Below are 21441 nucleotides of genomic sequence, written 5' to 3' on the forward strand. Positions count from 1 at the left end.
CCAACCTATTTCCTTTTAAAATCACACCATATTTTCATTGTGATTTTGGACCAAGCCTTTAATTATGTCTTATGTTCTTGAGAATCAGACATTGATTGGTCATTACATCTCAAATACTGTTATTTTCCCTTCCAAGTCAGACATTGAAGGAGTCTTAATTTTTGTGATGATTGTATTACTGGTTTGGTTGGTATCCTCAAAGAGTTAGCTGTTCCCGTTTTGGGGAACAACAAGTATACATACTCACATAGCATCCTCACCATCACTCTTCTGGCATCCTCTCTTTCACCCCTGGGGTTACTTTTGGTTATTTTTCATTGAAAGAAATACAAGGAAAGAACCTAGAATGGACCTTAGTTTTAGTGTGAGTGCCTGCTTTCATACATTTTCCACTTTATCTGCCAATTTTTGGTTTTAGTTCTTACTGGCTTCTAGACTTTTATCTTTGAAATAAACTACCTTTCAGAAAATTATGAGAATGTTTACAATTGTCCACTGGCACCTTTGCATGATGAAAATAACCTTTGTAAATTTCATTCTATAATTTGGGTGAGTATATTGACTTTTCTGTCAGAAAGGCATGTTTTATCTTAAATTGATATAAATGTCTACAGTGGAATCTCTGATTTCAAACAAATTCCTTGCTTCCCTCTTGTGCATCATCTTGTTCATCCTCCTGCCAGTTTAACCCAATCAAAACCAGGATGTGTGCCATCTTGATAAAGGCTTGTCCCTTCTGGCTCATACTTCTTTGTGTTGGTATTCATTGCTGCCAACATGGAGGTCTTATTTATTTAATATTTATTTTTATTTATTTATTTGACTGCACAGGGTCTTGGTTGTGGCGTGCGGGATCTTTTAAGTTGAGGCATGCAAACTCTTAGTTGCAGCATGTGGGATCTAGTTCCCTGACCAGAGATCAAATCTGGGCACCCTGCATTGGGAGCATGGAGTCTTAACCACTGGACCACCAGGGAAGTCCTTGGGGAGGTCTTATTTTGAACAGAGTCATTCTGAAAATGGGCTTCATTGCTTTTCACCTCATAAGCAAAAGTCTCCTTGTGTAGGCATTATGTGTTCTCTGCTACCTTCTAGGTGGCAAGAACTTGGCTTTATAGATCCTAGAGAATGTTAGGTAGAGATTTGTTTTCTTCTTTCTTCCCTCCTGGCTTTATGAAACCATTTCTTTTTAGTCAGCTCTGCTTTGTGGCCCTGTTTTATCCCCTGTAAGGCCATTTTGGTAATAATTGTGATCATACCCCAGATTTGGTTCTTTACTTATTTGTAATTTTAGAATCGCATTCTGACATCCAAGAGAATGGGCTGCTTATCCTCTTGAGGTTCATCCCACCTCCCATGACCCCGTCCTCCACCTCTTATTCTTTTCTGCCAACTTTCACTGTTTTTTTCATTAGTCAGTTCTCGTTTAAAACCCTCTTTGAAATTGTCCTTTTCTTTCTTTATCACGCAGACCCCCTCCCTGCTCACTGGCTCTTTTTAGGGGACGATGTCCCCATGAGCTGTGAAGGGCCCTTCACAATAGACAGTGTGGGAAAGGCTGATTTCAGCTCCCATCTGTGACCCCAATTCTTTGGGCTTTCTTCCCAGTATCAGATGTGGTGTCATTCAGAGAAGCTCAGTGATGAGAAACACAGGGTCAAAGGCTTGGCAAGTCATGATGTCGCCTTCCTTTCTTCCTCTCATTTTCGCTGGGTTGTTTTGGCAACTGCTGGTGCTCTCTGTGTCCCTCGCAGAACATTAGATCAAGCTGGTAGATGGTGACACCATTACTGTTTTATTTTTTCCTCTTGGGAACACTAGGTGCTTACAGTGGCATTTTCAGCACTGAGAACACATGATTTCTCTTCCCCTGGGAAAGGTTTCTCTTTCCAGTGACTTCTTTTTTTTTTTTACGCCCAGGTGGATCAGAGGAAAGATCGGAGGAAAGAGTTTTTTTGCCCCCACTTTATGCTGTCTCTTCAATCTATTGACTCCCCACCTACTTTATCAGTAGGCAGAATCCTCTTGTCCCTGGTTGTTTCTGAATGTCAGCTTTCCTTGGTCACATAGGTTTCCTCAGCCTTCTATCCCTCCACTCCCAGTCTGAAGATAACAAGATTATTTCTGTACAAATTAAGAACAGGTGTCATTCTGAAAACTGCTGGCACATGGACTACTATAAAATTGCCCCTAGGTACTAGCTGCAAATCATAAGATCTCTAGAGAGATTCCCCCCCCACCGCCCCGCACCGCCCTCATTCTGGTGTCCACCTGCACTTTGACTATCCCTCTCTGGTCTTTTTGGCTGCTAATTTTAAAATAAATTCTTAGTTCAGGTCCTCCAGTTACTTGCCATTTGATGATCACGCTTGACTTCTTAACCTCATCCCAGCTGATAGATCTCTGCCCTGGGGTTGGGGAAGCGTGGCTTCTCCAGTGCTTTTCTCTCCTTTCCTGCTTTTCTTCGGTACCTCTTGTTAGTCCGCTGGGCTCAGGACACTAACTTCTCCTTTTGTTTCCCCTCAGGTGTTGGATAATCAAATAAAGAAAGACCTAGCCGACAAGGAGACACTGGAGAACCTGATGCAAAGACACGAAGAGGAGGCCCATGAGAAAGGCAAAATTCTCAGCGAGCAGAAGGCGGTAGGTAGACGGAATCGCAAAGCCGGTTTTCATGGGAGGGTTTGTGAACCATGCCAGAAATCATGGGCTGGAGACAAGTCCATTTGGTCTGTTTTATCTCTTGGAGTCTGTCACTAACAGAAAGCTCTGTCTGCAAGCCCTTCCTCTGGTAAAACGTGGCGGGGGTGGCTTGTGGCCAGTTTTGCCTTTCACACCCTTCTTTAAGAACTCACGCTGACCTGCATCAACTAGAACCGTGACTTTTAAAACATCCCCCCGATAATAAGCCTGGTGGCCCTTGGCCTCCGCCAGGCATCTTATTTCCTTTCTAATCCCTGCAGGCAGATGTTTTCAGAAACCTGCACCTTAAAAGACTCCCCTGTTGTGCTTGTTAATCTACTTATTATCTCAGACCCTACTGAGATTTTTCACATCAGAATCTCTAAAGGAGGGTCCTGGGAAGTGATATTTTTAACCAGCAAGCCCCGTCCTGGCCAATTCTTATGATTCACTAAGTTGGGGAAGCTTTGATGTAGAGAATCTAGGACAGTAAGGGCTGGGTGAGAAGGAATCATTCAGAGAACGACAAGCCCATGGGTGATAAGAACAGGAACTCGCAGATGCAAGGTTTAGAGGCTCCTGCAGGCTCAGGTCACATGTGGACGACACAGGGATTTAAACGAGGCCTGTTGACGCAGGGAATGCCAGGTTCCTCAACAGGTCCTCCTGCGGGTGTTTCCTGCAGGTCCCTCAGCTACTGGGGGGATGTGCAGCCTCTGTTGATAAAGTGAATGAGTGCCGTCGCTGGGGCTGTGAGCTCTCTGCCTCTTAGGGTATAGGCTAGTTGCCTCTCTGGTCTGCCGGTCCTGCCTTTCAGATGGTCCTCCTCCCTGGCCCATGTGGCCTGTGTCATTCTCCCTGCATTGGCACCGTCTGTGTGCAAGGTTCCAAAAGATACCGTGTGTTTCAGATGATCAATGCCATGGATTCCAAGATCAGATCCCTGGAACAGAGGATAGTGGAATTGTCGGAAGCCAATAAACTTGCGGCCAATAGCAGTCTTTTTACCCAGAGGAACATGTAAGTGTTCTGATTCTGTGTGCCTGATTCCACTCTGGTCCTCCCTCCTGGGGTACAAACTCCGCTCTTCTGTGTGGTGAAGCCGAAGTGGATTTAATGACTCCTATTCTGGGGCCCAACCTCTGTATACTTAGGAAGTTTTGCCCCCTCTGAAGTGGTCTTGCTCTGCCCTGTCCTTTCTTTTGAGCTGGGTTTTCTCAAATGCTTCAGATTCCCATCCCATCGCAGAGTGTTTTGCTCTCTCTAACGAGGCTATCTATAGCTGGCTTCTGGAGAGCTGCCATCCTCATTCCCCAGACTCGAGTCCTGTCATCAGCTGGAGGTGATCTCCAGTGTGCCCGACTGGGCCGTCTAGTTTCTCTTGTGAAGCTGGGCCCTGGGAGGTGAGTTCTGGGGGATTCAGCAGGTACTCTTCTGTGATCCAGGAGCACTTTGATCTTAATCTTTTCCCCCAAAGAATTACAGTCTCCAGGATGTCCCCCTGCTTGGATATGTCCCTTTAGAGGTCTTAAACATTCCCATCTTAGTTTAAACCTGCTTGGCAGGCCGCTGTCTGATCTTTGAGTCATTCTAGCTTCTGAGCAGCCTGTGGTTAACAGAGAAGTGGAAGGAGTATTGTTCTTTTTCCTTATGACCCCCTTTTCCTTCGGGTCCCTGTCAGTGAGTCATTAGGGTGCTCTTTTACTCAGGAGGCCCTTCCTGCTGTCCTGTACAGACTAGAAAAATAAAAGTTCTACCAAAAGAGTGAAATGATAATATCCCTTGACCATACTTAATCTCATCAACAAGGGACTCTGAGCAGTGGGGACTAGGTGGGCCCCAGGTCCCCCTGCTGGAGTCATGCATACAAGGCCAGGTCTGAACAGCACTAACCTGGGAACAAGTGTGGTCCACTTAACTGAGACATACCTCTCTCTCTGTTTCTGCCTGTCCTTCCAAGGGGGGACATGCTCACCTCTAACGAGACTGTGATTTTGCTTGGCTCCTCCTGCCACCCCCACCAGGAAGGCCCAGGAAGAGATGATTTCAGAACTCAGGCAACAGAAGTTTTACCTGGAGACGCAAGCTGGGAAATTGGAGGCCCAGAACCGGAAGCTGGAGGAGCAGCTGGAAAAGATAAGCCACCAAGACCACAGTGACAAGAACCGTCTGCTGGAGCTGGAGACCAGGCTGAGGGAGGTAAGAGTGAAGGTGACCTCCCAAGGGCATTTGTTGGAGCACCAGAGACCCCAGGCAGCTGGGTGTCAAGCTCAAATCAATACATACATGAACGCCATCATGGGTGGTGGTGAAGAGTGCAGTCGGGACCACAGGGGTCTGGGTTAGAATTCCACCTCCGCTTCTTAGGAGTTTGACAACCTCCGGGCTGCTCCTTTATCAGGTTACACAAGGATGACGTAAATTGATGCACCTTCAAATGGGGGCAGAGCGATTCCTCTGTCCCGGGTCATGGAGGATCACGTGCCCATGTCCTCATTTGGAGTTTAGCCCATAGTACGGCTTAGTGACACAGGTTTCATGGCAGTGGGAGACTAAATGAGAAATCTGAACTTTAGGTTTGTTTGATGGAAGGTGATTCTTTTCAGAGGAATAAAGTAGCTGGGAAGGATAGCCAGGTTTGGGAAGGGAAATCCCACACATTTAGTTGTGAATATTTTGAGGTTGATCTAAGCTGTGACTTGGCATCACCAACTGTATATTTATTAAATGCCTGCTGTTTGCCAGTTAGTAGCCTGGTGGACAGTGGTGACAAGATAGACCCACCCCTGATCTCTGGGGCTGTCAGCCCAACAGGTTGGCTTAGTAGACAGTGGCAGAGGCAGAACCGAAACTTAGGAGGGAGGTCGTTCTAAGTGGGACATCCCAATTAGGCGTGGTGACGAGGGACTCAGATATTTGTGATGGAATTCTTCCAAGAGTGTATGATCTCTGTTATGGCAAAGACTGTTAAGCAGACCATCTTTAGTTAAGGACTAAACCTTGAGGGAATTCTGACATTTAAGAATGTCTTCTTTATTTGTACTGGAGTATTAAGTGAGGCCACTTCTCTGAAGGACTGGGGTTGGCAAGGTGTTGACCCCTCTCTATTAAGACCACAGTGGCCATTGTTTTGAAATGCAGATTCCTGGGTAGCCTCCTCCCTCAAGTTTTTTAATTGAATTGAGTTGAGGGGTGAGGGGGTGAGGAGCAGGGATTTGCATTTTTAACTAGCACCCTGGGTGATGCTTATGCTTCTGGAGTTTGAGGACCATTGTTCTTGGTTGTCCAGAAGCCTTAGGCAGTGGTTTTACTTTTCTTATCCAGGCTATATTTTTACTCTTCAGTAAGTTTAACCACACTTCCCTGTAGCGTCAGCCTTAGCGGTGTGAGTGTAAATAACTCACATTTCTCTGGTCGTGGGAACATTGGCTAACTGTCTTTTGCTTTCTCTTCCCACAAATGTCTCTCTTCTGTGTCTGCCCTGCAGCTGTTGTTCCACTGGGCATTAATCTAACCCAGGGAGGACGGACGTGTTGCTTTATTCTTGAATCTGTATAGCTAGCCCCGCAAGGGGTGGTGTGCGAAATTTAGGACACTTCCAGAGAGGTTCAGGGCTGTATGTACTCTAGGGGAGTCTGGAGTTTAGCTTTATTTATTTATTTATTTTTAATATTTTTATGGGATGATTTTTATAGTTGCCTCACAGTGTTGTATTAGTTTTGCTGTACAGCAGAGTGAGTGAGTTATACATATATCAGCTCTTTCGTGCTCTTTTCCCATCTGCGTCATTACTGAGTGCTGCATAGGGCTCCCTGTGCTGTGCAGTAGGCCCCTGTGAGTTACCTGTTTTATATGTAGCTGTGTGTGTGTGTCAACCCCAGTCTCACCATTTACCCCCCCCCCCCCCCCCCCCGCCGTTAACCATACGTCTGTTTTCTACATCTGTGAGTCTCTTTCAGTTCTGTAAATAAGTTCACTTGTACCTTTTCTTTTTGTTTTTTTTAGATTCCACATGTAAGTGATATCATATGATATTTGTCTTTCTCTGTCTGACTCCACTCAGTATGACAGTCTTAAGTCCCTCCATGTTGCTGCAGATGCATTATTTCATTCCTTTTTAGGGGTGACTAGTATTCCAATATGTTATATGTACCACATCTTCTCTGTCCATTTCTCTGTCAATGGACATTGAGATTGCTTCCACATCCTGGCTGTTGTAAACAGTGCTGCAGTGGGTTGCATGTATCTTTTCAAATTATGGTTTTCTCTGGATATATGCTGAGGAGTGGGATGTGGGGTCATATGGTAGCTCTGTTTTTAGTTTTTTAAGGAACTGCCATACTGTTCCCTATGGTGACTGTATCATCAAAATCCTGTTGGTTCTCTAGGCTACATCTCTTGTCTTTCTCCTCTTCATGCCTATGACCTCTGAGACTTGGGTGTTAACCTTTCCCAAGGAGCCTTCTCCAATCCCTTGGACCTAGATGGAATGTCTCCTTTGGGTCTCCATGGCCTTTCATGATTAGCTTATTCCCTGTGTACCCCTTGGCTGTCTTCATTAAACAGCGAACTCTCAAACAGCAGCAGGCATCTCTTATTTGCTTGGTGACCCCATGTCCAGCACAGGGTCTGGTCCTTAGAACAGCTTATCACATTGGTTATGTCAGCAGATGTGCCAGGGTCTTCCACATCTCCATGCCTTTGATGTCTTGCTTCCTCTGCTTGGAGTTTTCTTTCCCCTCTTGTCTGCTTGTTTGGCTCATGGGATTCTTCAGTACACAGATCCACAATTACTTTCTCTTCCCCTCTGCTGTGTTCCCGCTTTTCTGCATGTCTGGACCATTGCACTTGATCACAATGTATGGCATTGGTTGGTTTTTAGTTTTCTCCCCAACTTGAAGGCAGAGACTGCTTCATCTCTCTATTTCTTTATATATAGAATTTGCCAAGTAAGTATTTCTTGAATAGATGAAAGTTTGAGTAGATAGATGGGTAGACGAAGGGAGGAATGATTTGTTCACAGTGTGACCTTAATTTAGGTTACCTGATGAGAACAAATAAGAACAAGAATATTTAAAATAAGTAGAATGCAGTCTGTTGTTCCACTTGTAATCCCATTGTAAAGATGTCCTTGTTACTGTCAAGATGTTATTTATGTTTTTTGTTGTTGTTCGGTCACTAAGTTGTGTCTGACTCTTTGCAACCCCATTAACTGCAGCACGCCAGGCTCCTCTGTCCCTCACTGTCTCCTGGAGTTTGCTCAAAATCATGTCCATTGAATTGGTAATGCTATCTGACCATCTCTTCCTCTGTCGTTCTCTTCTCCTTTTGCCTTCAGTCTTTCCCAACATCAGGGTCTTTTCCAGTGAGTCGGCTCTTCTCATTAGTTGGCCAAAGTATTGGAGCTTCAGCTTCAACATCAGTCCTTTCAGTGAATATTCCAGGTTGATTTTCTTTAGGGTTGACTGGAATTGATCTCCTTGCAGTCCAAGGAACTCTCAAAAATCTTCTCCAGCACCATAACTTGAAGGCATTAATTTTTCGGTGCTCAGCCTTCTTTATGGTCCAACTCTCACATCCATATATGACTACTGGAAAAACCATAGCTTTGACTATACAGACTTTTGTCAGCAAAGTGATGTCTTTGCTTTTTAACATGCTGTCTATGTTTGTCATAGTTTTCCTTTCAAGGAGGAAGTGTCTTTTAATTTCATTGGCTGCAGTCATCGTCCACAGTGATTTTGGGGCCCCAAAAAAGAATATCTGTCACGGTTTCCACTTTTTCCCCTTCTATTTGCCATGAAGTGATGGGACTATATTCCATGATCTTAATTTTCTAATGTTGAGCTTCAAACCAGTTTTTTCACTCTCCTCTTTCACCTTCATCAAGAAGCTCTTTAGTTCCTCTTCACTTTCTGCCTTAAGAGTGGTATTATCTGCGTATCTGAGGTTGTTTATATTTCTCCTGGCAATCTTGATTCCAGCTTGTGAATCATCCAGCATGGTATTTCGCATGATGTATTCTGCATGTAAGTTAAATAAGCAGGGTGACAATATATAGCCTTATTGTACTCCTTTCCCAATTTTGAACCAATTGTTCCATGTCCAGTTCTGTTGGTTTATGTTCACTTTTAAATATTTTTCTAATGATAATCATAATTTTCATAGGAGATTCTTGCTGTATGGATTTTTTTAGAAGCTTTCTCAAGCCCTGTAATAAAGGAAAGGAAGGGATGCTCTGTATATATGTTATACATACTCTTACGTGTTCTCCTGTTGATTTTTGAGACTCATCAAAATCAGAGCTGTTTTATTCCATTTTTTTTTTCCTTCTCAGTTGACTGCTGAGAATTTGATTCCATGATCAGATTTAAGATGCAGGTTGTGTCTTGGCTTTCTCTTCAGTTAAGTTCAACAAGTCTCTCTCTGTGTGTCTCAGGTCAGCCTAGAGCATGAAGAGCAGAAACTGGAGCTCAAGCGCCAGCTCACAGAGCTGCAGCTCTCCCTGCAGGAGCGTGAATCCCAGCTGGCAGCCCTGCAGGCTGCACGGGCGGCCCTGGAGAGCCAGCTCCGCCAGGCCAAGACGGAGCTGGAAGAGACGACCGCAGAAGCAGAGGAAGAGATCCAGGCGCTTACGGTAGGATGTGTGTGGAGCTGAGGGTAGTTGCTCACTTTTAAAAGTGCCAAGAGAGGAAAAAACAAGCCAGAGAAATGCTCAATAGGCAGAAAGTTGACTTACGTAGGTTGCTTCTTTTTTGGCACTGGTATACTAGATCAACTGAGCTTTCCTAAGGATCTTAAAAGTTGCCACCTTTATTTTTGTATTTCCTTCTTTATAAAATCATCATCACTATATCTTAAATTTCTGTTTAACCAAAGTCTGTTTACCTGGGTCTTCTATTTAGTTTTCAATAGTCATTAAAAAAAAAAAAGGCTTATATATTATAGTAGTCTTTCTACCATATTTCTATTTTTGTTTTGATTAATCTCATTTGTATTCCTTTTTTTCCTCCCTCGCCCTTTAGATTCTGTTTTGAATCTTATTATGCATTTGGTAGATTCTGGATGGAAATGATTCTAACGAAGGAGAAATTGTTTCTGTAAAAGGGACCTGGCTTCTCTGCTCTTTCTGAGAGACTGGTTTGCTCACATGAAGAGGGTTCTCAGGAGATAGATCTTTGGTGGTGGGTAGTCTGTGGATCTAGACCTTAGTTCTTTCTGCAGGTCTCAAAATGTGACCTTTGGCCATTTTCCACAATTGATCCTTCTCATAGAGTCTGACCTAGGCTAACAAGACTGATCAGAATTTTACATATGAAATGCCAACTTCCAAGCTTTGCAGAGGAAATATATCCATCTAGTTGACCTACTCTGGGTGGCTAATGTTCACCCTTTTCCCCTTCAGTGAAACCTAGTCATAAATCCCATTTCTCTTGGAAGGCTGCTTGGTGGATCTGGGCATAGAGAGCTGAATGAGTTTAATGGCTGGTATCAATCAAGTGCATACATTTCTAATGGTAACATACTGTTCTTGCCAAGCGGATGGGCACACTTAATGCCTGCTGGTCAGGATACCCTCTTCGGTGGGCCAGGCACAATGCAGCTGATTGGGTTCAGTGCCTTTTTCAATACCTAAGTGAGTATCTTATCCATTCTGATTCATTTTTGGATGCTGTCCCCATATCTGTCAGTGAGCATCTCTAAAGCATCTTTCAGAGTAGGATTACTTCTGCAGATGATCATGGACTTTTGTTGCTTATGATTTACCCTATTTAAAAGAATGTATGTGTATGTGTGTAAATAATATATATATACCTATATATATATTTTTTCTTTTAAAGTGATTTTCTTCTTAGACATTATCTCCCACTGTTGGGTTTGGGGACCAAATTGGGAACATGATCTGAGAGTGCCAGGGTCCTTATGGACTGGTCCAGGATACAGGGGTTTCCAGGATTCTGGGAATGCAGAGTAACTCCTTTGTAGAAGTTTTTTGAGCATCCTAGCTTTTCCAGGACTTCAGCCAAGTTCAGATATTGGTTGCAACCTTATAGTTTCTCTTGTTCTCTCTATGAAAAAACTCATTAAATGATGCCACATGCCGCCAATACTTTTTTTTTTTAAAGAAATTAGTTACAGTATCTGTTTATACTCTTGCCTTGTTTCAAAAATGTATTGGAAACAGTTTGGAAAGATATAAAACTATAACAGGATAGAATAAGAAAAGTCTGAGAGAAAGGAAATCACAGAAAAAAAAAAAAAGAGGTAAGAATGAAATGAATATATATGGCAAGAAGGCTTATATGCTTTCTGGAGTGGGGTGAATGCAAAGAGAGACAGCCAGAAAGTATTTCTTAGCTGCTAAACAAGACACCTAAAATCTAGCCACTATTATATTTAATGCTTTGTATATTAATATGCCGTCCCTGCCCCAACCATGAACCACCCTAGCTCTGAAAGGAGGAGAGACATCAGTCATTTAATCCATACTTGATGAGCCCCCACTGTGTGCTTAGTGCTGTGTCTTTAGCTTTTTCTCCCCAGGGGACTGGCCTGTAGTCTCTCAAATCCTATTAGTCAGGAGCAGAGGAGAAGGACACGTTTATCTCTCTACTCTGTTGGAACTGGGAAGGATCCGGTGGCTGTGCGTCTTACCCTCCTGTTTGGAAGCAGGAGGGTATGTTTGCATTGCTATTGTTTATCTGTGGGGAGATTAGTCTTTCAGTCCTGCCTTGCTGCCAGTTGGAAAGCGCTGTGGCTAATGGCTGCAGGACGCCTGCACAGCAGCAAGTCACGACTTAATTTAGTCAGATGAGATCACCGCCTGAGAGCATCTTCTTAAAAAAAAAAAAAAAAGAACTTTCCTAAGTCTGCAAACTGGGGCTGTACAGTTCTCACAGATGAAGATCCCTTGGAAAATTGGGCTTGTTCACAGTGATGGCAGGAAAGTGCCTTTGGTCCAGTGGCTATTTGTAAATGCATCGTGCAGGAATCCAAACCCCCAATCGGTTTGCTTCAGTTCAGTTTGAAGGCTATGGGTTTTTTCTCTCCCCTCCTCTTGATTATGTCCCATAAACCTGGTTACGGACCACAGGTGGCTGTTGCCTGAATGACTTTGTTGAATTTGTCCTGAAGTATATATTTTCTGAGAGAGAACATGATCACAGATGCAGCACCCCCCCCCCCCCCCCGCCCCCCATTGTTCCGGTTCAAGTTCAGACCCACTCTAGCATCAATCAAATTCAATCAGGTGCTTCCAAAGTGATCTTCTAGGTGGTTTGTGTGCTTCACAGCAGGCTGTTTTATCAATAAAAGGGAATAGTCATATGGGCTGTTACTGCTTTAATTCTAAGAGCTGGCCACTTTCTCACCTGGGAGGGGAGCAGTTACCCACTTTGGCCTCTGTCCCTCAATCAAGTTAGATGGAAAACAGTTAAAATAAGCTCTCTATTGATGATGTTTGGCAGGGGGGGCAGCCATCTTCCTAGATTTTATTTTTTTCTCCCACTCACCCTTTCCCTAGACTTCCCTGGTAGCTCAGCTGGTAAAGAATCTTCCTGCTATGGAGAAGACCCCCGTTTGATTCCTGGGTTGGGAAGATCCCTTGGAGGAGGGCATAGCAACCCACTCCAGTATTCTTGCCTGGAGAATTCCATGGACAGAGGAGACTGGCAGGCTACAGTTCCTGGGGTCGCAAAAAACTGGACATGGCTGAGCGACTTTCACTTTCACCTTTTCCCCACCTTGTCAATTGTATTTGCATTGAAATTCACTGGCCATTTAAAGCTAAGATTGAGTCAAGGTACAGACCAACAGGAGAGTCAAATTTATACACAAAGCCTTGCTTTTAAGACGCTTTATTGCTTATTGGGGGAAGAGAGAATTTTTCCACCTGGAATTGAAATGTAAGACTCCATGTAAGCCCTTTGTGGAAGAGAATTTGAGTGTGCACACATCATTGCATGCAGGCATATGATGTGATGGGAATGTTACTCTGAATGAGTCTGCAGAGCAGAGGAGCAGCATGGGCTCTGTGTCCACCAGCATGGCCCAGTGAACATGCTTCATGTCTCTGTCCTCACGTTCTTTTACTGATTTGGTTACATGACTTATCTGAATAATCAAGAGTTGAAAGCTAGAGACACTCAAGAAAGGGATCCTCCCAACAGAGTGTGATGGTGGCATCCCAGGACTATCCTCTTTGATTTCTTAAAATCATTAGTCAGTGCATGCTCTTTTTCTCTTTTACATAACTGTCAATCATTGAATTGAATTAGTAAGCCATGGGCATGATAGGCAAGGCAAGATGTGAGCTTGGGTCACTTAAGGTGACAGTCTTGCTTGGTACCTGCCTTCCCAAAGAACAGGGTGGGTGTGTGGAAACCCGTGTTGTAGGATTCTGACCGTGGATCCCAGAAGACTGTCAGACCTCTAAACCCAAGTTTCCTTTTTCACAGCTCTGCGGGTATTTTCTCTCTTCAAGGCTGCATAATAATTCTCTTTTCTTCATTCCTCTTGTAACTTTCCTTAAAGTTAAAGAAGATATAAGCCCTCCCCAAAGTAAGTACCTCTCTGATTTCCAGGCTGCAGTCTGTCCATTCTGCCTCTTGCCACCCAACCCCTAGATCAGTGGTTCTCAAGTTGGGGGGTCTGTGGCTCCATGGAGGTCCTCAAGTTCAGATTATTTTCATAATAATACTAAGCTGTCTTGTGGCATTTTTGATTGTGTTAACATTTGCACCAATGGTACAAAGTCAGTACTTTTATTTTAAAATAAATACTAAAGATATGTTTTAATTTCTAATGTGGTAAATATAGGTATAACTCACATAAACAAAAGCCCTTTGGGGTCCTCAGTAGTTTTTAAGGGTGTAAGTCCTTATTCCCTGTAGCTCCTAATATTTAATTAATACATGGGTATTTTATTGAGAGAATTCAAAGCTTGTCTTATGTATTTTATTACCTTCATAGATACTATTGTGTGACCTTTTGCTTTTTTATGCATTTTACAACTTATTTCAAAGAAACATAAAACATGTTTCTTGCTATTTTTAAACTCAGATCAGTTCACTGTTTGTTACAGTACTTCTAGAAGTCAGAACAGTGTTGGTTCTACATTTTGTGTTTATATTTCAGTCAATAATAAAAAGTCATAAAGATGGTAGTTCCCTATACTATAACCTCAGAGAAGATTGCTATTTGATGTGTCAAAACGATGCAGAGGCCTCATAATGGTAAATTATAATAGAAATATTAGTGATCAGAATTTCAGATTACTGTAGAGCAGTTAAACAAGTTTTTAATGGTGTGGTGTTATTTGGAAGCTTTGCAATTAGTCAAAAAGTGGAACAGGAACAGGGCTTCTGTTCCTCAGTCTAGGCCAGAGAGCTTTTTTTTAATGAACACTGCTTAGGCTTTGAAGAAGTTAACTCTATCTTTCTTTAGCTTCCTGTTTCTGTCTTTGAGAGATATCACACCAAATAGTCATTTAGAGTGGAAGTTGGCAGGCTACAGCCAGTGGGCCAAATTTAGTATGCTTCCTGTTTTCTGCAAATAAAGTTTTATTGACACACAATCATGCCTATTTGTGTACATATTGTCTGTGGGTGCCTTTGTGCTATGAGAGCAGAGTTGAATAGTTGTGACAAAGACTGAGTGGCCTTCAAAACCAGAAATATTTATTATCTGGTTCTTAAAAGAAAAAAAGTTGTTCATTCCTGCTCTAGAGTTTACTAACTTAAGGACGGTATTTCTTCCTCTAGGATACCCACAGATGAAATTCACAAGTAGTACAAATAGCCATGTTCCTACTTGGGATAAATAGTAGTCTTGCCTTATTAAGTTAATAAATCTTGAATCGTTGCTGGGCAAAAAGCTGAGTTTTGGGGAAAGGTTATAATCTTTTAAATTAGTTGATGAAAATAATTATTTGAGAAGTTGATTTTAAGTGATAACTCTTGATTTAAAATGTGTTAAGTCTGCAGTTGCTGGTTTTTGTTCTAGTGTTTCTAGTCCTCTTTTGTGTAAATTTAAGACTCTGGTTGTCATCTTCTGCCTAAATTTCCTTTAACATTTATTATAGTATAGGTTTACAGGTGGCAAATTCCTTTAGCTTTGGTATGTCTGAAAAGGTCTTTATTTCACCTTCATTTTAAAAATAAGTTTTTATTTATTTTATTTTTGGCTGCACTGGGTCTTCATTGCTGCCCTTGGGCTTTCTGTAGTTGCAGCAAGCTGAGGGCTACTCTCTAGTTGTAGTGCATGGGCTTCTTAGTGCAGTGGCTTCGTTTGCTGTGGAGCATGGGGTCTCGGGTGCATGGGCTTCAGTAATTGTGGTGCAAGAGCTTAAGTGCCTCATGGCATGTGGGATCCTTCAGGACCAGACATCAAACCTGTGTCCCTTGCGTTGACAGGAATATTCTTTTTTTTTTTTTTTCCCATTTATTTTTATTAGTTGGAGGCTAATTACTTTACATCATTGCAGTGGTTTTTGTCATACATTGAAATGAATTAGCCATGGATTTACATGTATTCCCCATCCCGGTCCCCCCTCCCACCTCCCTCTCCACCCAATCCCTCTGGGTCTTCCCAGTGCACCAGGCCCGAGCACTTGTCTCATGCACCCAACCTGGGCTGGTGATCTGTTTCACCCTAGATAATATACATGTTTCGATGCTGTTCTCTTGAAACATCCCACCCTCGCCTTCTCCCAGAGTCCACAAGTCTGTTCCATACATCTGAGTCTCTTTTTCTGTTTTGCATATAGGGTTATCGTTACCATCTTTCTAAATTCCATATATATGTGTTAGTATGCTGTAATGGTCTTTATCTTTCTGGCTTACTTCGCTCTGTATATTGGGCTCCAGTTTCATCCATCTCATTAGAACTGATTCAAATGAATTCTTTTTAATGGCTGAGTAATATTCCATGGTGTATATGTACCACAGCTTCCTCATCCATTCGTCTGCTGATGGGCATCTAGGTTGCTTCCATGTCCTGGCTATTATAAACAGTGCTGTGATGAACATTGGGGTTCACATGTCTCTTTCAGATCTGGTTTCCTCGGTGTGTATGCCCAGAAGTGGGATTGCTGGGTCATATGGCAGTTCTATTTCCAGCTTTTTAAGAAATCTCCACACTGTTTTCCATAGTGGCTGTACTAATCTGCATTCCCACCAACAGTGTAAGAGGGTTCCCTTTTCTCCACACCCTCTCCAGCATTTATTGCCTGTAGACTTTTGGATAGCAGCCATCCTGACTGGCGTATAATGGTACCTCATTGTGGTTTTGATTTGCATTTCTCTGATAATGAGTGATGTTGAGCATCTTTTCATGTGTTTGTTAGCCATCTGTATGTCTTCCTTGGAGAAATGTCTGTTTAGTTCTTTGGCTCATTTTTTGATTGGGTCATTTATTTTTCTGGAGTTGAGCTGGAGGAGTTGCTTGTATATTTTTGAAATTAATCCTTTGTCTGTTGCTTCGTTTGCTATTATTTTCTCCCAATCTGAGGGCTGTCTTTTCACCTTGCTTATAGTTTCCTTTGTTGTGCAAAAGCTTTTAAGTTTCATTATGTCCCATTTGTTTATTTTTGCTTTTATTTCTATTGCTCTGGGATGTGGGTCATAGAGGATCCTGCTGTGATTTATGTCGGAGAGTGTTTTGCCTATGTTCTCCTCTAGGAGTTTTATAGTTTCTGGTCTTACATTTAGATCTTTAATCCATTTTGAGTTTATTTTTGTGTATGGTGCTAGAAAGTGTTCTAGTTTCGTTCTTTTACAGGTGGTTGACCAGTTTCCCCAGCACCACTTGTTAAAGAGGTTGTCTTTTTTCCATTGTATATGCTTGCCTCCTTTGTCAAAGATAAGATGACCATAGGTTCGTGGATTTATCTCTGGGCTTTCTATTCTGTTCCATTGATCTATATTTCTGTCTTTGTGTCAGTACCATACTGTCTTGATGACTGTGGCTTTGTAGTATAGTCTGAAGTCAGGCAGGTTGATTTCTCCAGTTCCATTCTTCTTTCTCAGGATTACTTTGGCTATTCGAGGTTTTTTGTATTTCCATACAAATTGTGAAATTATTTGTTCTAGTTCTGTGAAAAATACCGTTGGTAGTTTGATAGGGATTGCATTGAATCTATAGATTGCTTTGGGGTAGTATAGCCATTTTGACAATATTGATTCTTCCAATCCATGAACACGGTATATTTCTCCATCTGTGTTCTCTTTGATTTCTTTCATCAGATTTTATAGTTTTCTATGTATAGGTCTTTTGTTTCTTTAGGTAGATATACTCCTAAGTATTTTATTCTTTTTGTTGCAGTGGTGAATGGTATTGTTTCCTTAATTTCTCTTTCTGTTTTCTCATTGTTAGTGTATAGGAATGCAAGAGATTTCTGTGTGTTAATTTTATATCCTGCAACTTTACTGTATTCGTTGATTAGCTCTAGTAATTTTCTGGTAGAGTCTTTAGGGTTTTCTATGTAGAGGATCATGTCATGTGCAAACAGAGAGAGTTTCACTTCTTCTTTTCCTATCTAGATTCCTTTTACTTCTTTTTCTGCTCTGATTGCTGTGGCCAAAACTTCCAAAACTATGTTGAATAGTAGTGGTGAGAGTGGGCACCCTTGTCTTGTTCCTGATTTCAGGGGAAATGCTTTCAATTTTTCACCATTGAGGGTGATGCTTGCTGTGGGCCATAAATCTAGTCTTGGTAAATTCAGAAAGATTGAAATCATTCCAGTCATCTTTTCTGACCACAGTGCAGTAAGATTAGATCTCAATTACAGGAAAAAAATTATTAAAAATTAAAACATATGGAGGCTAAACAACACACTTCTGAATAACCAACAAATCATAGAAGAAATCAAAAAAGAAATCAAAATATGCATAGAAATGAATGAAAATGAAAACACAACAACCCAAAACCTATGGGACACTGTAAAAGCAGTGCTAAGGGGAAGATTCATCGCATTACACGCCTACCTCAAGAAACAAGAAAAAAGTCAAATAAATAACCTAACTCTACACCTAAAGCAACTAGAGGAGGAAGACCTGAAGAACCCCAGGGTTAGTAGAAGGAAAGAAATCTTAAAAATTAGGGCAGAAATAAATGCAAAAGAAACTAAAGAGATCATAGCAAAAATTAACAAAGCTAAAAGCTGGTTTTTTGAAAAAATAAACAAAATTGACAAACCATTAGCAAGACTCATTAAGAAACAAAGGGAGAAGAACCAAATTAACAAAATTAGAAACGAAAATGGAGAGATCACAACAGACAACACTGAAATACAAAGGATCATAAGAGACTACTACCAGCAGCTCTATGCTAATAAAATGGACAACTTGGAAGAAATGGACAAGTTCTTAGAGAAGTATAACTTTCCAAAATTGAACCAGGAAGAAATAGAAGATCTTAACAAACCCATCACAAGCAAGGAAATCGAAACTGTAATCAGAAATCTTCCAGCAAACAAAAGCCCAGGACCAGATGGCTTCACAGCTGAATTCTACCAAAAATTTAGAGAAGAGCTAACACCTATCTTACACAAACTCTTCCAGAAAATTGCAGAAGAAGGTAAACTTCCAAACTCATTCTATGAGGCCACCATCACCCTAATTCCAAAACCAGACAAAGCTGCCACAAAAAAAGAAAACTATAGGCCAATATCACTGATGAACATAGATGCAAAAATCCTTAACAAAATTCTAGCAAACAGAATCCAACAACATATTAAAAAAATCATACATCATGACCAAGTGGGCTTTATCCCAGGAATGCAAGGATTCTTTAATATCCGCAAATCAATCAATGTAATACACCACATTAACAAATTGAAAGATAAAAACCATTTGATTATCTCAATAGATGCAGAAAAAGCCTTTGACAAAATTCAACATCCATTTATGACTAAAACTCTCCAGAAAGCAGGAATAGAAGGAACATACCTCAACATAATAAAAGCTATATATGACAAACCCACAGCAAGACAGGAATATTCTTAACCACTGAACCACCAAGGAAACCCTCACCTTCATTTTTGACATTTTTTGAAAGATATTTTTGCTATAGAATTCTAGGTTGACAGGTTTTTGTTTTCCTTTCAGTAAAGATGTTGTTCCTCTGTCTTCTAGCTTCCTTCCTGCTAAACTTCCCCAACCTCACTGTGAGAAATCTTTCTTCTCTGAGTTTCTCATTAAGTAACTTGTTTATTTCTCTGGTTGGTTTTAAGCTTTTTCTCTTTATTACTGGTTTTAAGCAGTTTGCTTATGATATGATTTATTCCTTTCATGTTTACTTCTTTTATTCCATTCCTTTCATTTATTCGTTTCATGAAAGCTTAATTCCTTTCATGTTTCCTGTGCTTAGGGATCATTTAGGGTTTTTCATCCATGGATTTATTTCTTTATTGACTTTGGCAAGTTTTTGGCCATTATTTCTTCAGATATTTTTTTTTTTGGCCTCACCTCTGTACTCTTTCAGGGATTCTGAGTACATGTATATTAGAGTTATCTCACAGCTCATTGATGCTGCATTAATTTTTCTTTTAAGTCTTTCTTTTTTCATTTATGTGTTTTATTTTGGATAGTCTCTCTTGCCTTGTCTACAAAGTTCACTAATCTTTTTTTCTGCAGCATCTAATCTAGTCTTTTGTTGTTATTTGGTTGCTAAGTCATGTCTGACTGTTTTGCAACCCCATGGACTGTAACCTGCCAGGCTTCTCTGTCCATGGGATTTCCCAGGCAAGAATACTGGAGTGAGTTGCCATTTCCTTCTCTGAGGGATTTTCCCAATCCAGGGTTTGAACCTGCATCTCCTGCATTGGCAGGTTGATTCTTTACCACTGAGCATGTGGGAATCTTAGTTTATGGCAAAGTAGAGATACTATAAAGTATATCACAACTAAATTAGGTGATGAATATTCTGACTTACTTATAGACCTTTTTGTTTTAATTGAAATGTAGTTGATTTACAATGTGGTGTTAGTTTCTGGTGTACAGCAAAGTGATTCATACTCTTTTCCTTTGTGGTTTATTACAAGGTATTATAGTTCCCTGTGCTATACAGTAAGACCTTGTTTATTTTATATATAGTGGTTTGTACCTACTAATCCAAAACTCCTAATTTTTCTCCTGCTTCCCCTTTGGTAACTATAAATTTGTTTTCTATGCCTGTGAGTTTGTTTCTGTTCTGTAAAGAAGTTCATTTGTGCCATATTTTAGATTCCGTGTATAAGTAATATTATATGATATTTGTCATTTTCTGCCTTTACTTAGTAAGATAATCTCTAGGTTCATCCATGGTGCTGCAAATGGCATTATTTCATTCTTTTTTATGGCTGAGTAATATCCCATTGTATGTATGTACTACATCTTCTTTATTCATTCCTTTGTTGATGGACGTTTAGGTTGCTTCCATGTCTTGGTTTTTTTAAATAGTGCTGGTATGAACATTGGTATGCATGTATCTTTTTGAGTTAGAGTTTTCTCCAGATATATGCCCAGGAATAGGATTGCTGGATCATATGGTAATTCTATTTTTAATTTTTAAAGGAACTTCCATACTGTTTTCTATAGTGGCTGCACAAGTTTACATTCCCACCAGCAGTTTAGGAGGGTTCCCTTTTCTCCATATCCTCTCTAGCACTTATTATTTCTAGACTTTTGAGTGATGGCCTAGATTTTCTGATAGAGGCTGATATTTCTTTTAAAGAGGAGGACCACTTTTTCCTCTGCCTCAAACTGGATTCTTCTTTGGGCTTTCATAGCTAAGCAAATGGTGCCATAATTTACCTGGTCTCCCAAATCAAAAGTCTGTTAGGGTACCCTTGGCCTCCATGTCCATCAGCAGGTCTTATTACCTCTGCTTCCAAAAAAGATCTCACCTCCATCCATTTCTCTCCATCCTTTGCCACTATCCTGCCCCAAGCCACCATCCTCTCTTCCTTAAATGACAGCAATAACCTCCTCAGTGGTTGTTCCACTTCCTTCTATGTTTGTCCTATTTTGATGTTTTTCCTACAGTATCCACAAAATGATAGGCCGTGTGTTATCCCACATCTTAAAAACCTCTGTTGACCTTTATTTAATTGCATTTTGAATGAAATCCAAACTCTTTTCCAGGCCTTCAAGGTTCTGGGCCTGCCTCTGTACCATCAACTTGGGCCACATTTTCCCTCTTTTGCTGTGACTTAGACAAGTGATTTTCAAAAGTCATTTGGCCACAACCTACAGAATACATTTTACCTTACAGTCTACTACAAGAGGACATATATACTGTATTTCATTAATTTTTAAGGTAGCTAATGAGGATGTATCTTATAGCCTATATATATAGTCATAAGGACATAAACATGTCCTAGTTTCATTGGCAGTACTTCTGTTTCTTAATGTTACATAAAGCTGTGGTAAATTTTACAATAGATAGCAACTTACACTTGATGAATTATGTTCATAATAATAAAACAAGTTTCCAACAACAGTACTTACCCTTACTGTCCAAGGTGCATGCTGATGTTTTCTAATCGATTCTGTTTATTCCATTTCATTGGATAAAACCAAAAAACTCCATCTTGACATCCTTGCTCTCATGTCACAACTTGAAGTATAAAAAACTGTTCTAGCCACTCAGTCCTTTTTTATTTCCCATATGCACCCAACCCTTTCATGCTTTAGGGTTTTTGAGGATGCTCTTCCCTCTGCTCTTTTATGTTCTTTGCATGGCTGGCCCCTCATCGTCCTGCAGATTTCAGTTTAGATG

General features: G+C 41.1%; 1 protein-coding gene across 11 annotated transcripts in view; it reads left to right on the plus strand.

The window, feature by feature from the left end:
* The window catches only part of CIT (citron rho-interacting serine/threonine kinase), a 176387-nt gene that overhangs the window by 109495 nt on the left and 45451 nt on the right, over positions 1-21441 (plus strand). For all 11 annotated transcript variants that reach the window (XM_070475252.1, XM_070475253.1, XM_070475254.1 and 8 more), the window contains 4 exons: positions 2527-2643; positions 3593-3702; positions 4707-4881; positions 9122-9319. In XM_070475252.1, the coding sequence (XP_070331353.1) occupies positions 2527-2643; positions 3593-3702; positions 4707-4881; positions 9122-9319 (600 nt within the window). The remainder of the gene's footprint in view (positions 1-2526; positions 2644-3592; positions 3703-4706; positions 4882-9121; positions 9320-21441) is intronic.

The sequence above is a fragment of the Odocoileus virginianus genome, chromosome 12 (genome assembly GCF_023699985.2).
Source record: "Odocoileus virginianus isolate 20LAN1187 ecotype Illinois chromosome 12, Ovbor_1.2, whole genome shotgun sequence".
In the NCBI taxonomy this organism is placed as follows: Eukaryota; Metazoa; Chordata; class Mammalia; order Artiodactyla; family Cervidae; genus Odocoileus; species Odocoileus virginianus.